At 49.3% G+C, this 18,082-nt stretch overlaps 1 protein-coding gene across 1 annotated transcript in view; it reads right to left on the reverse strand.

Annotated features, from left to right (window-relative positions):
• LCMT2 (leucine carboxyl methyltransferase 2) overlaps window positions 1-18,082 on the reverse strand; it is a 106,109-nt gene that overhangs the window by 52,007 nt on the left and 36,020 nt on the right. Inside the window, exon 10 of the mRNA XM_029590891.1 lies at window positions 12,482-12,712. Coding sequence (XP_029446751.1) covers window positions 12,482-12,712 — 231 coding nt within the window. The remainder of the gene's footprint in view (window positions 1-12,481; window positions 12,713-18,082) is intronic.

The raw sequence follows: 18,082 nt of genomic DNA on the forward strand, positions 1-18,082 counted from the left end.
TCAGAATCTTGAAGCGAAGAAATCTCTGATGGGCCTTGAAAATGGGGATGTGGAGATAGGCCTCTGTCAGATTGAGAGAGGCAAGGAATACCCCTTGATGTACTGCCGCAATCATGGAACGCAAGGTCTCCATGCGGAAACGGAGGACCCTTAAGGACTTGTTAACCTCCTTGAGATCCAAGATTGGGCGAAAGGACCCGTCCTTTTTGGGCACGACGAAGTAAATTGAATAATGGCCCGAGCCCACCTCTCCGAAGGGGATGGGAGCGATGGCCCCGAGGCTCAGAAGTCTGTCCAAGGTCTGTTGTACCGCCAGTCTCTTGAGGCTCGATCCGCAAGGTGAGAAGAGAAACCTGTCCCTTGGGCGGTGGGCAAACTCCAAAGTGTAGCCGTTCTTTAAGATGTCCAGGACCCACTGGTCAGAGGTGATGCGGGCCCACTCCTCGTAAAAGCGAGATATCCGTCCTCCGATCCGCGGAGTAGGTGGGCTCTGCATCATTGAGCGGGCTTGGACGAGGCCCCCTGACTCGTCCCCTCCCGAGCGGGCCTGCGACAGCAAAAGGAACGGGGCCAGGACTGGGATCTGGAAGACGGGGTCCGGGGCCTCTGCTGTTTGTAGCCACGCTGCGCCCGGGACCGAGATCTGGAGGGAGTAAAAGACCTGAAGTTTCACTGGCAGTCCTCTGGCAGCCGGTGGACCGAATTCTCCCCCAGGGACTTGATGATCTGGTCTAGATCTCCACCGAAGAGGAACGTCCCTTGAAAGGAAGAGACCCTAGACTGGACTTGGAGGAGGTATCCGCCGACCAGTTGCGAAGCCATAGGAGGCACCATGCGGACACCACTGAGACCATAGATCTTGCCAGGACACGGAAGAAATCATACAAAGCGTCCGCCCCGTAAGCTATGGCAGACTCTAGCCGGTCCACCTGACGCGCTTCCTCGGGTGGTAAGGCCTGCGAGGTGAGAAGCTGTTGGACCCAGCGGAGGCTCGCCCTCTGCGCCAGGGAACTACAGATGGCAGCGCGAATCCCCAAGGCCGAGACCTCAAAGACCCGCTTGGGGTAGACCTCCAGCTTTCTATCCTGGGTATCCCGCAGAGCTGTGCCGCCCGTCACCGGTATAGTCGTCCTCTTGGTCACCGCTGACACTGCCGAGTCCACCTTCGGGACCTTAATCAACTCCAAGAAATCCTCCGGGAGAGGATAAAGTTTTTCCATGGCCCGTCCGACCTTAAGAGATGTCTCGGGAGTATCCCACTCCCTGGCTAATAACTGCAGAAAGGTGGGATGGGTGGGAAAAGCCCGGGACAGAGGGTGCAAGCCGGCTAAGACCGGATCCCCCTTCCTAGTGGACGAGGCGACAACTGGAGCCGGGGGGACTGGCGGGTCGGGTGAAGGGTCGAGGTCCAACTCCTGAAGGATCTGCGGAATAAGGTCCTCAAGCTCTTCCCTCCTAAAGATGCGGAGGACCCGCGGGTCATCACACTCTAGCTGCGCCTCCGAGATTGGATCGTCCGGATGAGATGGGGGGATCCCCCCCAGATCCAGGAAGGAGCCCGCCCCCCCCAACCCGAGCGAGAGGGGTGCGAAGAGGACTCTGGAAGCCCCATGGGAGGGCCCTGCCCCCCCGCTGAGTCTTGGGTCCCCTGCGAGGTGTCTTGGCGGGAGGTAGGTCCGGAATGGGAACCCTGGGAACCTCCAGGCGCTGCAGATAAGCATTGTGCATAAGCACAATGAACTCTGGAGAAAAAGGTGGGGGACCCGGGGGGGGGGGGGATGATGGGTGAGACATCCGGGGGCCCCTGGGCCCACAATAGGGGTGAGGATCGGTGGAGGGAAGTCGCCGGGATCCTCTTCTTCTTCCCCTAATGGCTGCTGAAAATGCTCAGAGGAATTAAAAATGGCAGCCGTTCCCACAGACAGCGGCGAAGGGGGCAGCCCACAATGCTCGGATCGCGCTGAGGCGCGAGGAGGAAGGAGGTCCAGCGGCCCGGAGGTGCCCTCCCCAACAGGGAGGCACCTGGAACAGATTCCCTCCCTCGAGATCCTCGACCCCGGCTCGCCACAGGCTGAGCAGCGGGACGGCCGCGGCATGCTGACAGGCAGCCAGGGGAGGGGCGAGCCACGGGGGGGGGGGGGGGGGGGGGGGGGTCGACGGAGCAGAAAGAACTGCCGCGGGAAGCGCGGAAGAAGCCCTGCGCTCCTCCGAGTGCCCTCGGATCAGCAGCAGAGGAATGTGCCCTCTCTTCTCCTCTGCCTCCAGGTAAGTGGTTGTTTTTTTTCTGTGAATTTTCTCATTTTCAGCTGGAAGCTGCCTTTGGTTGGGAAAGCTGGTGGTGCCAGCCTCTTCCCCCTTCATTGCCGCAAGTTGCCCCGCAGCCCCGAGAAGTTTTCATTCCCTGGGGCCGCCCCAGTTTTATGCTCAGGTTGGATCAAGTTTGTTAAAAAAAAAAAAAAAGGGGAGGAGCGAGGAAAGTTTTTCCTCCTCCGGGGCTTGCAGGCAGGGCTGTTTCAGTCTCTCCCCTTCCTCGCTCCTCCCCCTTTTTTTTTTTTTTTTTTTTTTAACAAACTTGATCCAACCTGAGCATAAAACCACTAAAGAAAGGAAAAATCCTTCATGGAGGGGAAGCACCAGGTTCCCCTATTCCTATCTGCTGGAGTCAGAGATATACTGAGCTCCTGCAGAGGGTGCACAGGTACTTATGTCAGCACCCTTCGAAGCCTTGTCTGACGCCATCTGCTGGACGGGGGACATAACCCACTGTCTGGACTGATCCTGGTACGTACAGGTACAATATTTAGTTGTGTCCCAAAAGTTTTTGGGAAATTCATTTAGCATGGATATGTAAAGAACGTTCTCTGTTTTCACAGATCCAGCTTCTGAAAGAATGTTTTTCTTTCAGAGTCAGAGTGCATCATTTACTTGTTAGCAGAAAGGAAAATTAGTTCTTACCTGTTAATTTTCGTTACTGTAGTACCACGGATCACTCCAGACCTTGGGTTGATTCTCCTTTCCAGCAGGTGGAGACAGACTAAAACTGCAAAGGTGCCCCATATGAGGACAGAGCCCATCCTGTAACCCTTCAGTATAACCATTGTCAAAGCAGAAAAAAACAACAAACCCAGAATAGGATCAAGCAAGTACCCATAAAGCTCAATTGAGCAACTGTAAAACAGAATAAGAAAAACATGGTAGAACTATACGCTCTTGCATATACTTGGCACTTGAACAATCAAGGCTTCTGGTATAATTGCTCAGGATTATAGTATAGAATTAAGCATCAAAATCTGTGAATCTGTAAAACAAGCTTCGAGAGGACAGGAAAAGAGAATGAAGACAGGGAAGGGCGTCTGGACTGATCCGTGGTACTACAGGAACGAAATTTAACAGGTAAGAACTAATTTTCCTTTCCCTGTACGTACCCGGATCAGTCCAGACCTTGGAATATACCAAAGCTTCCCTATCCCGGGTGGGACCGAGACAGTCCCGCTCGAAGCACTTGCCGCCCAAAGGAACCAAAGACTGGTGCTTGCACATCCAGATGGTAGTGCTGAGCAAACGTAGGCAGGGACGTCCAGGTGGCGGCCCTGCAAATCTCTTGCAGAGAGACCAATTGGCTCTCTGCTCAGGAAGTAGCTTGAGAACGTAGCGAGTGAGCCTTTAAGCCCTCCGGATTTGACCGATTTTGGCAGAGATAAGCCGAGGAAATGGCTTCCTTCAACCATCGTGCAATAGTGGTCTTAGAAGCCGGTTTGCCCCGATTGGGACCACTCCAGAGGACAAAAAGATGGTCCGAGACCCGAAAGTCATTGGTAACCTGAAGATACCCGAGTAGAACGCGTTTGACATCCAGTTTACGAAGGTCGCCTCCAGCGGTACCCGCAATCTCGTCCGGAGAAAACGCAGGAAGCTCTACTGATTGGTTGACATGGAAGGCGGACACCACTTTCGGAAGAAAAGAGGGCACCGTTTTGAGAGAGACACAGGAGTCGGAGATTCGCAAAAAGGGTTCCCGACAGGACAACGCTTGAATCTCAGTGACCCGTCGGGCGGAGCCGATCGAAACAAGGAAAATAGTCTTGAGCGTAAGGTCCTTTACTGTAACCCGACGGAGAGGTTCGAACGGAGCAGAACAGAGGGCCCGGAGGACCAGATTGAGACTCCATGAAGGACAAGTATTGCGAGCGGGAGGACGCAGGTGTTTGACTCCCCTCAAAAACCGAACTACGTCCGGGTGAGCCGCTAAAGGATGACCATCGACCTGTCCAAGAAGAGAGCCAAGAGCGGAAACTTGCACACGGAGAGAGCTGAAGGAGAGGCCCTTGGAGAGACCCTCCTATAGAAAAGAAAGAACTACTGAGACTGGGGCAGAGCAAGCTGAGACACCCAACTTCTCACAGTCTCAAAGACTTTCCACACGTGCACGTAGGCTAGAGAAGTTGACTGCTTTCGGGCTCGAAGCAAAGTGGAGATGACCTCTTCCCTTACGTCTCAGACGCCGCCGTTCAAAAGCCAGGCCGCTAGACAGAAGCGATCGGCCTGGTCGAAATATACAGGTCCCTGCCGCAGGAGATGAGGAAGATGGCCCAGCCGCAGAGGACTGTCCGTCGCCAGATTGAAAAGATCTGCGAGGCCACTCGGGTGCTACCAGAACCACTGGTCCCCTGTGGAGTTCTATTCTCCTGAGAATCTTTCCCACTAGCAGTTAATGGACTTCTCCTCTAAGAACTTATCCAATCCTTTTTTAAACACAGCTATACTAACTGCACTAACCACATCTTCTGGCAACAAATGCCAGAGTTTAATTGTGCATTGAGTAAAAAAGAACTTTCTCCGATTAGTTTTAAATGTGCCCCATGCTTACTTCATGGAGTGCCCCTAATCTTTCTATTATCCGAAAGAGTAAATAACCGATTCACATCTACCCGTTCTAGACCTCTCATGATTTTAAACATCTCTATCATATCCCCCCTCAGCCGTCTCTTCTCCAAGCCGAAAAGTCCTAACCTCTTTAGTCTTTCCTCATAGGGGAGCTGTTCCATTCCCCTTATCATTTTGGTAGCCCTTCTCTGTACCTTCTCCATCGCAATTATATCTTTTTTGAGATGTGGCGACCAGAATTGTACACAGTATTCAAGGTGCGGTCTCAACATGGAGCGATAAAGAGGCATTATGACATTTTCCGTTTTATTCACCATTCCTTTTCTAATAATTCCCAACATTCTGTTTGCTTTTTTGACTGCCGTAGCACACTGAACCGACGATTTCAAAGTGTTATCCACTATGACGCCTAGATCTCTTTCTTGGGTTGTAGCACCTAATATGCAACCCAACATTATGTAATTATAGCATGGGTTATTTTTTCCCTATATGCATCACCTTGCACTTATCCAAATTAAATTTCATCTGCCATTTGGATGCCCAATTTTCCAGTCTCACAAGGTCTTCCTGCAATTTATCACAATCTGCTTGTGATTTAACTACTCTGAACAATTTTGTGTCATCTGCAAATTTGATTATCTCACTCATCATATTTCTTTCCAGATCATTTATAAATATATTGAAAAGTAAGGGTCCCAATACAGATCCCTGAGGCACTCCACTGTCCACTCCCTTCCACTGAGAAAATTGTCCATTTAATCCTACTCTCTGTTTCCTGTCTTTTAGCCAGTTTGCAATCCACAAAAGGACATCGTCACCTATCCCATGACTTTTTACTTTTCGTAGAAGCTTCTCATGAGGAATTTTGTCAAATGCCTTCTGAAAATCCAAGTATACTACATCTACCGGTTCACCTTTATCCATATGTTTATCAACTCCTTCAAAAAAGTGAAGCAGATTTGTGAGGCAAGACTTGCCTTGGGTAAAGCCATGCTGACTTTGTTCCATTAAACCTTGTCTTTCTATATGTTCTGTGATTTTGATGTTTAGAAAACTTTCCACTATTTTTCCTGGCACTGAAGTCAGGCTAATTGGTCTGTAGTTTCCCGGATCGCCCCTGGAGCCCTTTTTAAATATTGGGGTTACATTTGCTATCCTCCAGTCTTCAGGTACAATGGATGATTTTAATGATAGGTTACAAATTTTTACTAATAGGTCTGAAATTTCATTTTTTAGTTCCTTCAGAACTCTGGGGTGTATACCATCCGGTCCAGGTGATTTACTACTCTTCAGTTTGTCAATCAGGTCTACCACATCTTCTAGGTTCACCGTGATTTGATTCAGTCCATCTGAATCATTACCCATGAAAACCTTCTCTATTACGGGTACCTCCCCAACATCCTCTTCAGTAAACACCGAAGAAAAGAAATAATTTAATCTTTCTGCGATGGCCTTATCTTCTCTAAGTGCCCCTTTAACCCCTCGATCATCTAATGGTCCAACTGACTCCCTCACAGGCTTTCTGCTTTGGATATTTTTAAAAACGTTTTTACTATGAGTTTTTGCCTCTACAGCCAACTTCTTTTCAAATTCTCTCTTAGCCTTCCCGACGAAGGGCTGCCGCCACCACCACAATGATCTTGGTGAAGATGCGAGGTCCAGTTGAGAGACCGAATGGTAGGGCCCGAAACTGGAAGTCCCGATTGAGAATGTGGAAGCGAAGATACTTTTGATAATCGTGGTGGATCGGGATATGGAAGTACGTCTCCATCAGATCGAGGGAGGCAAGGAACTCTCCAGGGCGAACCGCTGCGATGACCGTTCGCAGGGTTTCCATGCGAAAGCGCGGGATTTTGAGTGCTTTGTTGACCCGGTTGAGGTCCAGAATCGGCCGAAAAGCCCCATCCTTCTTGGGAACGACAAAGTAGATGGAATACTGGCCTACGCCAAGCTCCCTTTCCGAGACCGGGACAACTGCACCCAGGCTCAGAAGTCTGGTGGGGGTTTGCTCCACCGCTTCTCGTTTGGAGTGCCCGCAGGGGGAGAATAGAAAGAGATCCGGTGGGTCGCGGACAAGCTCGAAAGGGTACCCGTCTCGTACAATGTCTCGGACCCACTGGTCCGATGTGATCTTGACCCATTCCTCGAAAAAAAGGGAGAGGCGATCGCCGAGAAACGGGATCGAGGAATGGGCCGGCTGACCTTCATTGCGTGGCAGGCTTAGGGGTGGTGCGCGCGGGCTGGCCCTCGCGAAAGGGCCGCGACCAAGACTGAGACCGGGAAGAATAACCCCTCGTGGCACCACCCCGTCCGCGTGGGGTATACCGTCTCTGTCCCCAGAAATGAGGACGGGAGGGCGTGAAGGAGCGTGCTGGTCTCGGCCGATCCTCCGGGAGCTTATGGATCTTATTGTCCCCCAAGGAATCCATGAGCTTCTCTAGGTCCTCACCAAACAGTAACTTACTTTTGAAGAGCAGCGAGCCCAACCGTGCCTTGGAGCAGTGGTTCTCAACCTTTTTTCTGTCGGGACACACCTGACAGATGGTTCTCACATGCGTGACACACTGACCCATGATCGTCACAGGGCTAGATGTAAAAGTCAGTTTGCATCCACGGGAACCCCCCTGACACACAATAATGGATATAAAGCAGAATTATGACATTCCCTGTACAACTCACCCTACAAAAAAGATATTCTGGTTCTGGTGTCATCTCAGTAACAGCAACTCAAACTCCTTCTACTTCCAGGCTCAATAGCCCTACTTATGAAAAGACAGCAGTTTACCACCAGTGCATGTCCTCTTGAGAAAACACAACAAATAAGACTGATACAAACGCTTACATGCTGGTAAAATATCTCGGTAACAGACACAGAACCGACCTAACATACTCCCAGGATCTGTAGTAATGCACATAAACTAATCCACACACAGTTACACCTGTATTATGGATTACACTCAAACAGGAGCAACCCTATCTATGAAAAGGCAACACTACAAATATTAAATCAGGTCCTAAAAACCAATAGGAAAACAGAACTAGCAAGCAGCTATAGATCCCCACACAGAAATAATTGTAAAACTATACTAATAAGCAGAATAAACATTTCACAACAACTATGAACAGAATAACATCCAACAATTAAAAACTCATAAAAACTATTAAAAATTCTCCAAACACCGATAACATGTTTCAAAAAAAGCAGACACATCACATAATATTAAATAATTAAAATGGCAGTCAATCAAGAAAAATAAACTTAAAAAGCCACCTTTACTTACCCCCTCCAGCAGCTCTCCTACTTCCCTTCCATGCAGGCTGTAGCACACACCAGAAGCAGCAGTAGTGGTTAAGCTCTATACTCATGGTCCTCTTCCTTAGGGCCCATGTCTCTCACACACACACACCATATCAGTCATGCCCCCATGACCAGTTTCTCTCACACACCAATCATCTCCCAAACAGTCTTTGACAAACACACCAGTTACCTTCCTGAACAGTTTCTCTCATGCCATACACACACACAGGCTTCCCACTCCTGTGTTCCACTTACATATATGGGCTTCTCACTCTCATAATCACTTTCTCTTTCTCACACACACTCACCAGTCTCTCACTCTCATGCTTGTTCTCTCCACATGCACAGGCTTCTCATTCCCATAATCACTTTCTTTCTCTCACACACATACACAAACACACACACCAGTCCTCCTGATCTCTCTCATGCATGCATACATACACACAGGCTTCCCACTCCCATGTTCTCTTTCAGATATACAGGCTTCTCACTCCCATGCTGTGTCTCACACACACCCAGGTTTCTCACTCCCATGCTCACTCTTCATATGCAGAGGCTTCTCATTCACATAATTTCTTTCTCTTTTTCTCACACACACACACACACACACACACACACACACACACACACATACTATTCACTTGATCTCTCTCATGCATACACACACAGGCTTCCCACTCCCATGTTCTCTTTCAGATATACAGGCTTCTCACTCCCATGCTGTATCTCACACACTCCCAGCTTTCTCACTCCCATGCTCACTCTTCACATGCACAGGCTTCTCATTCTCATAATCACTTTCTTTCTCTCTCTCACATACACACAAACACACACCAGTCACCTGATCTCTCTCATGCATATACACACACACACAGGCTTCCCACTCCCATGTTCTCTTTCAGATATACAAGCTTCTCACTCCCATGCTGTGTCTCGCACACACCCAGGTTCTCACGCCCATGCTCACTCTCTTCACATGCACAGGCTTCTCATTCCCATAATCACTTTCTCTCTGTTACACACACACACACAACAGTCTCTCTCTCATTTCCATGCTCGCTCTCCACGTGCACAGGCTTCTCATTCCCTGAATCACATTCTCTCTCATTACATTCTCTCTCTCTCACATTCACATACACACCAGTCATACCGTCACCTTACCAACCAGTCTCTCTCTCTCATACATGCACACACACACAGGCTTCCCACTCCCATGCTCTCTCTCACATAATCAGGCTTCTCACTCCCATGCTTTCTTTCACATACACCCCCACAACACCAGGCTACTTACTCCCATGCTTTCTCACATACCCAGATTTCTCACTTCCATGCTTTTTCTCTCTCACACACACATGCACACACACACACACACACACATCAGTCACATCCCTGACTGTCTCACACTCAGTCATCTCCTTGAGCAGTCACTGTCTCTCACATATACACATACATCATCTCTCTGACCAGTTTCTCTCAATCACACACATGCTCTCGATCAAATACATTCTCTCACTTACACACAGGTTCTCAATCACACACACATTCTCTCACACACTGGCTCTCAATCACACACACATTCTCTCACTTACACACTGGCTCTCAATCACACACACATTCTCTCATACACTGGCTGGCTGGCTGCTTCTCTCTCTTTCTCTCACTCACTTTCTCTCCCCCCCCCCCCCCCCCCGAGCACAAATGGTAGCTGCAGCGGCCTCCTCCTCCAGCCCCCGCAGGCCAAGAAGGAAGAATTCCATCGACCGCAGGAGGCTCATGCTTCTGTCTCCTTTCCCGATTACCGGCTGCTTCAATTGCTCGGGGGCCGGTGCTGCAGCGGCTGCTGCTACTTTATCACGCGGCACTGCTCTTTCTCTTTCCCGTGCACCGCGTATCACTTCCTGTTCCGGGTCCGGGGGGAGGAATGCAGGCGCGGGTGCCACAGCTTCTTTTAGCACTGCTGCCGTTCCCACTGGGCATGAACGTTCTGATAGCCCGGCGGCAACGGCAGCAGGGAAGAAAGAGCAGCGGGAGAGACCGGGAGAACGCAACACACCTGCCGGTGCTTGGCGACACACTGGTGTGTCGCGACACACCGGTTGAGAACCGCTGCCTTGGAGGACGGGTCAGCCGACCAATTGCGGAGCCACAGGAGTCACCTAGCTGACACCGCCGAGGCCATTGCTTTTGCCTGGACGCGGAGGAGGTTGTAGAGCGCATCAGCCCCATAGGCGATGACGGCTTCTAAACACTCGGCTTGCTCCGCCTCTGCCGAGGGAAGATCCTGGGCCCCGAGAAGCTGTTGGGTCCATCTGAGACCTGCCCGCAACATGAGACTGCTGCAGGCAGTTGCGCTGACCCCCAGAGCCAGGATCTCGAAAATGCATTTCATGTGCGCGTCAAGCTTGCGGTCCTTCCCGTCCTTCAGGGCTGTAGATCCCTCCACCGGGATGGTAGTGTGTTTGGTGACCGCAGAAACGTAGGAATCCACAGAGGGATTTCTCAAGATTTCCAAACCGTCCTCCGGGAGGGGGTATAGCTTGTCCACAGCGCGCCCCACCTGGAGTCCCGCTTCAGGAGCCTCCCATTCTCGCAGGAGCAATAGCTTGTGCATGGGATGAAATGGAAAAGCGCTTGCCGGAGCCCTGAATCCCGCCAGGACCGGGTCCATATTTTTAGGCAAGGAGTATGTGAGGGTATCCGCAGAGGGCCACTCCAACCCCAATTCCTGGAGGACAAAGGGGATGAGGTGCTCCAACTCCTCCCTTTGGAACATACGTAGGGCTCTGGGGTCATCCCCTTCCAGGGGAGGGAGGATAGCCGCAGAATCAGAAAGGGGGTTGGATTCCGGGAGGACCGGGGCCACACCCGGGACCACTCACACCCGAAGGGACCCTGGGGCTCCGCAGCCGGGCCGCAAGTCAACGGCGCGGAGTGAGGAATTTTTGCCGGGGGGGGGGCAGGAGGGGGGCTTTCCCCTTCCTCCTGCAGGCTAGCTAGGTAGGACTTATGCATGAGCAAAACAAATTCCGGAGAAAAACGGGTCCTGGAACTCCCGGGGGGGGGGGGGGGGGGGGGGGGCCTTGGGGCTTAAATCAGGGGATAGCTCCAAACAATTTGGCTCCCCAGCCCCAGGCAGCTCCGAAACGGGAGCTGACCAAAAATCCAAGATGGCCGCCATTCCTGGGCTTTGCCGACCCGGGAACGGCCTGGCCATGAGTTGGGGATTCGATCCCCGGGCTAAATTTGCCTGCCCTGCTGAGGAGGGGCCTTCCCCACCCGGCAGGCAAGCAGAGCAAAGTCCCTCCCGCGAAAAACGCAAAGAGGGCAGCCCACAAGAAAGGCAGGCTGCCTGCCGCAGCATTGCAAGAGCCGCACTGAAGAAAAAAAAAGTCTAAAAATAAAAATGATTGGCAGCCTGCCGGCAGGAGTGAAGCAGGGGAGGAACCTGCTGACTCCTGCCTGTCTGGCTGCCGGTTCGAGGCCCCTAAACACCAAACTTTTAAAACTTCTTTTCCTTTTTTTTTTTTTTTTTCTGAGCACAGCACTGGGCTCTAAGCCCCTTCGGCAGCCAGAGGAGGGAGACGAGCACTGGACCACCAGTCTCGGTCCCTACACTGGGAAGCACAGACAGACTCAGGCTATGCAGCGCACAAGGGGCTAAGCCCCCCTGAGTCCGGCAAGAGCTAGGAGACGGCACAGTCTCCTGTACAAGAAAAGGAATCCTAACGGATCTACTTTATTAATTCTACGAAGAGAAAAAAACAGCTAAGAATGAAGTACTTGCTTGAACCAAAATAGATAAGGATAGCCAGTTAAGAAGCCGAATCAGGAGACCGAAGGGAGAGCTGATCCACCTGCTGGGAGACAGACAAATACTGAAGGGTTACAGGATGGGCTCTGTCCTCATATGGGGCACCTTTGCAGTTTTAGTCTGTCTCCACCTGCTGGAAAGGAGGCTCAACCCAAGGTCTGGACTGATCCGGGTACGTATAGGGAACAAGTCCAGTACTGTCTACTGTAGTGTTCTTGCTTATGTGAAATCCTCTAAGCATAATCACAGAAGATATTAGGAGAGGGCAGAGGAAGTATATGAATGGACACATTAGGTATGCTGGATATATCTTAATGGCTGATTTAGTGCCAGTTGCCACACTAGTTTTAAATATTACACCCGCTAATGAGAGTGGTGCCCAGAGAACTGTGTCTGACCTGGTGGCAGGGAATGGAGTAAAGTCATACTTTGCATTATCCAACGCAACGTAAAGAATCAGTAGAAGTCTTTTTTTTTTTTTCTCTTACCACGATAAAACACCTCTGTGGCAGAGTGGCGCCAGCGATCTGAATAGCGTTCCTCTTTGGGATGCATTTCTGCCTTTTCCACCACTACACTATGCTGCTTCTCATCCTGTAACTGCTGGAACTTTAGGCACAAGATCTGCGAGGATGGAGAAATGGGGGAGGATCTCCCTCCCAGCACCAGGCAGCACTCATACTCTGAGAGCCATGTCATACTGTGAAAGAGACGTCCATCTGTAAGAAAGCACCCAACACAACACATCACCCAAGTCCAACCATGAAAATGTCCCACCTGTACTTTGTATAGAATAAGCAAATCATTATGAGTGTGAAGTAACGATATAAAGCCATGTAAATATGAGTGCCTTTTCATGCTTTCTAACATATTTATCCACCCAACTGAGAATAAATAACTCTCCAGCGAAGGGATATGAATGACCAAATTTGACTCACTGGAAGAAAATGAGAATATGTTGGACAAGCCTGAAAGCAAGAAACATCAGCTCAGTATTTTCGGAAAATGGATCCTCTCAATAACCACCCTTTGATTTACTATGGGAGGCACCCACGCCCAGACACACAAATAAGCACCTGAGACACATCTGAGAATTATCACTATTCAAGTGTTTGTGGGTATACTTCTCCTCCATGCCTTTCCAAACAGAGGGAATACAAATTTTGTTTAGCACTGGAGTGCTTGCTCTCTGAAGTTTGAATTTACACCAGAATATTTAGTGGTAACTGAGCAAATTGGGATACTGCTTCAGTTTTTTTCACCATTTGTCTGCCTGTCTTGCTGTGGGAGAAACAGCTGAACAGGGATAGGAGAGGAGCATTGAAATATAGCACTCAACATTCTGCTGCCTCTGCCTCCCATAAGAACCACAATACTACCCAAGGCCTCAGGCATAGAATTTTGGACATTTTCTTTCTGAAACAGTTCTGTCTAAATCTTTTTCAGTAGATTTTTGTTTTCTTTTTAGTCCTAATAAAGATTTGAACATCTTGCAACAAGTGGAAAAAATATCCTGAGGCATAACATACAGGTCCGAAGTGATATATGAAGCCCACCACCCGCTTCTACAAGTCTATGCTGAAAATAATTCCCAATGCCATACTTCTGTCTGCTTTCCTTGCTTCTTTAAAACTGTATGAATTTCATTCTTGCAAAAAACGATGGGCAGCACTGAAAAACGGAAGTTCTCCATTGAACTACAATATAAGTACATTATAGACAGACTCAACGTCAGCTTCCCCCCCCATGTCCTGCCAACATCTGTCAGCAGTATCCATGTCACTTCAATCAATGGTCTCTCTGTTGAGCCAACCAACAATGGTTTTGTAACATTTGCAAAGGAAAATTGTTTCTTACCTAATAATTTTTGGTTCCTGGAATACCCAGATCAGTCCGAACACATAGGTTTTGCCTCCCTACCAGCAGATGGAAACAGGGAAGAAAAGCTTTACTGACATTCACGTTTCCACAAGACCGATCAGATTGGTTTACAAAGGATCACTCCAAGCCCCCCCTAATAAATCCACCAGTCACACTTCCATCCAGAAACGAACCTTATCCACGGCCGGCCCGTATCATTGGAATCTTCTGCCCCCGGAACTTCGAGAAGAACAATACCCGTTTTCATTCAGAAAGAAACTAAAAACGTGGCTGTTCACACAAGCCTTCCCTTAATGGACACCCTACTATCAGCACTGCTATGCACTCTATTTTCACAAATCCGCCCCCTCCTCCTCACTCATTCGTGCCTACAGTTTTATAGACCTAAAGATTAAGCTATTGTCTAAGTTCCTATGTTATACTTTGTTATACTACACTTAGTTACGTTATAATCTATTATGTTAATCGTATGCGTTTACTCTCTACTCTCCCACTCTGTAAACCCCTGTTCATTGTAACTTTATCTTCCTAGTTAATTGGTTACCCCTTGTTTCAATGTAAACCGGTACGATAAGACACTAGTCTTGAGTATCGGTATATCAAAATTATTTAAATAAATAAGTAAATAAACAAATAAATAAATAAATTGCTACTAAACCTAGTATGTCACCTGCAGTCTCTCAATATGACCTGTACCCAAGCCAAAATGAGATTATCTGTAAACACTAACATCAGCCTTTCTCTTAAATTGAGCAGGAGGAAGGCAGAGCCCTTTGAACTAGAGCTCTTCTGATAAGTATGGGTGATAGATCTTTCCAGCCAACAACCAACTCTGCACTATTTACACACCAAAAACGAGAGCAGGATTTCCAGAAAGGACAGGGCTCTGGACTGATCTGTGATATTCCAGGAATGAAAATTAGCAGATAAGAACCAATTTTCCTTTCCTGTTCATACCTCGGATCAGTCCAGATGCATGGGACATACCCAAGCTCCCCTACACTGGGCAGGAACGTGACAGTCTCGCTCAAAGTACACTCTCACCAAAATCAATGGATTCTGATGCCCAGACCTCCAGCTAGAAATGTCTGATGAAAGTATGGCGCGAAGCCAAAGTAGTTGCCCGAGAGATCTCCTGTGGAGAAACTAGCTGACACTCAGCCCAAGAAATTGAATGGGCCCACAGTCCCTTAGGAACAGGTCGACCCCTGCAAATGTATGCCGATCCAATTGCCTCTTTCAGACACCGCGCAATAGTAGCCTTGGAAGCCTTACTCCCTCTCCTTGGTCCATTCCGTAGAACAACCAGGAGATCCGACTTCCAAAAACTATTGGTAATCTTGAGATATCTCAACAATGCCCAACTTACGTCTAACAGATGAAGATCTCTCACATTCGGCATCACCAAATCCAAATTTGGAATAGTGGGAAGCTCCACCATCTGACTGAGGTGAAAGACCGAGACTACCTTCGACAGAAAGGAAGGTACTGTGCACAATGACACGCCCACCTCCGAAATCTGAAGAAAAGGATCCCTAGATGAAAAGGCCTGAAGCTCCAAAATCCTTCTGGTCAAACAAATAACCACCAAAAAGACTACTTTCAAGGTGAGATCTTTTAGAGATGCCCTCTTCAACAGTTAAAACGGAGCTCCACTGAGCACCCACAGCATTAGATTAAGGTTCCATGAAAGACACACCTTTCTCACTGGAGGTCGCAAATGCTTCACCCCATGAAGAAAACTAACCACATCCATATGTGAAGCCAGGGACACACCCTACACCTTACCAATGAAAAAAACAGCCTAAGGCCACCACCTGCACTTGGAGAGAATTGAAGGCCAGTCTCTTCACTAGACCCCTTGGCAAAAAATGCCACAATATGCAAAACTGATGCTTGAGTAGGCTCAACACTCCTCAAGACACCATGTCTCGAACACTCTCCACACCCTAATATAAGCCAAGGACGTGGAAGGTCGTCTAGCTTGCAGCAAGGTGATAATGATCTCTTTGGAATATCCCATCCCTCTCAAACAATTCCTTTCAAAAGCCAGGCCGCGAGACAGAAGCAATCTGATTGATCCAAGAAGTCTGGTCCCTGCTGAAGCAACTTTTGAAGATGCCCAAACCATAGCAGTCCACCCACTGCCAATTTACTAATTGGCAAAGCACGGCTGACGGAGCCACAAGAATCACCTTGCCTAGGTGTCTCTCTATCTGTCATAACATACTTCCCACCAGGAACCACGGAGGGAAAACATATAGAAGGATCCCTGGTTGCCATGGCAGAACTAGAGTGTTGGATCCCTCTGCTCCACTCTCCCATCTGAGACCAAAAAAGCAGTATGCCTTGGTGTTCTGTCTCAGCGCCATGAAATCCATCTGGGGAATACCCCGCACAAATAAGGAGCATTGCTTCCTCTGCCAGTTCCCATTTTCCGGGGTCCAACCCCTTCCCATTGAAAAAGTCCGCCTGAATATTGTCGACCCTGGAGATGTGAGATGCCGCCAGAGCTGTCAGGTGTTGCTCTGCTCTCTTCCATTACATTGTCCAAAAGGACTTGTGTTTGTGGCATAGTGGTCATCTCCTTGGTCGCATTGGAGATGACTCCGACCATGGGGAGGGGCCCCGTGGGGAACCACTGTGATAGGCTGAACTCAGCAGACACAGTATGGATAAAGGCTTTATTGTACTTCTGTAGATAGATGGTGAAAGCAGGAAGGTAAGGCACTGATCCAAGAAGTGCCAGTAAGTTCAAAAGGCTCAGATGTGAAATCTCACCCAGATGTTCATGATAGGCAGGAGTCCGCAGTGCGGGTAACGTCGCAGCTGGTGGGTGGAGCAGGAGCACCGGATCGTAGAGGTACTCACAGGAATGATGGCATCTTTACTGATGGTGGAAAGTTGGGACCGAAGGTCCATGGTGCAGGATATAATGGCTGGTAGGCCCTAGAGGAACGAGTACCCGATGGTCCGATATCCTGAAATGTAGAAGAGAGAGAAAGACCCCCGAGGAGCGGTTGTCTTAGTTAGAGAGGACCCCGAAGGGTAGTTGGAAGCGAGAGACCCCCCAAGGAGCGGGTATCTAGAGCTTCTACAGGAGCGAGGCCCTTGGAGTGAAGCAGTGTCTAAGCGTGCAGCGGTCAGAGTAGCTAAAACCAAAGTCCTTGCTAACTCAAGGTGGTAGCGGAGGCGGAGGCTAGATATACCCGGAGGTACTGACGTCATGCGGTGGGGCCGCCCCCGAGGTTCCCGCCATGACGTGTATTTGAGTGTAGGAGATGTGCACGCTCGCCCCTAGGAGACCACGGGAGTGAGCATGGCGGATGGGGATACCCTTGCTGTTTTGGAAACGCCGAGACCCTCAGCACTCGGTACCGGAGGCAGCCATCTTGCCCAAAGAGCGTGAAAGAGGAGAAAAAGAGGTAAGGCAGAGCAGTCGCAGCCATCTGCGACCGACGGATGCAACAGGACTCTTACTGCCTGCTCATGCAATAGAAGAAGCAAACACCATAACACCTCGTGAACCACTCGAGACTCCACTCAAGTGACAGACCATGAAGTTTTCTCCACTGACCATCGGCCTTGTGCCATCTGCCCCTGACAGATGGCTCCCCATTCTGTCAGACTGGTATCAGTGGTCACTACCACCCAATTTAGAATCTCTAACTCCCCACCCAGCTCCAAATGGACCCAAGAAAGCCACCGGGATAGACTGGACTGAGAATCCCCTTGCAGGGGCAGTTGAAGTGAAAAATCCTCCGACAGAGGATTCACCAAGACCTGTAAATAATCCCAGACTTTGGATATGGCCAGCTATAACAACGTCCGCACTTGCATCCACAATTTCAACATTCTCTCCTCCATGAGAAACTCCTTGCATCGAGTGGTGTCTAAGTGCACTCCTAGGTATTCTCATGACTGGGAGGGGACTAAATTGCCCTGTAACAGATTCACCACCGCAGCCTCTGCATGACCTGATGAATCAAGCATTAACATAGTTCCTTTGACTTTACTCGAAGAAGCCAGTCTTCCAAATATGGATGCACCCATATGCTTTCTCTTTGAAAAGCAATAACCACCACTACCATCACTTTTGTGAATACACATTGGGCTGTCATTGGCCAAATGGAAGCTCGCAGAACTGAAACTGTTCTCCCAACACCATGAATCTCAGAAACTTTTCATGTTCTGCCCGGAAGGGTATA

Source organism: Rhinatrema bivittatum, chromosome 2, assembly GCF_901001135.1.
Source record: "Rhinatrema bivittatum chromosome 2, aRhiBiv1.1, whole genome shotgun sequence".
NCBI classification, from domain to species: Eukaryota; Metazoa; Chordata; class Amphibia; order Gymnophiona; family Rhinatrematidae; genus Rhinatrema; species Rhinatrema bivittatum.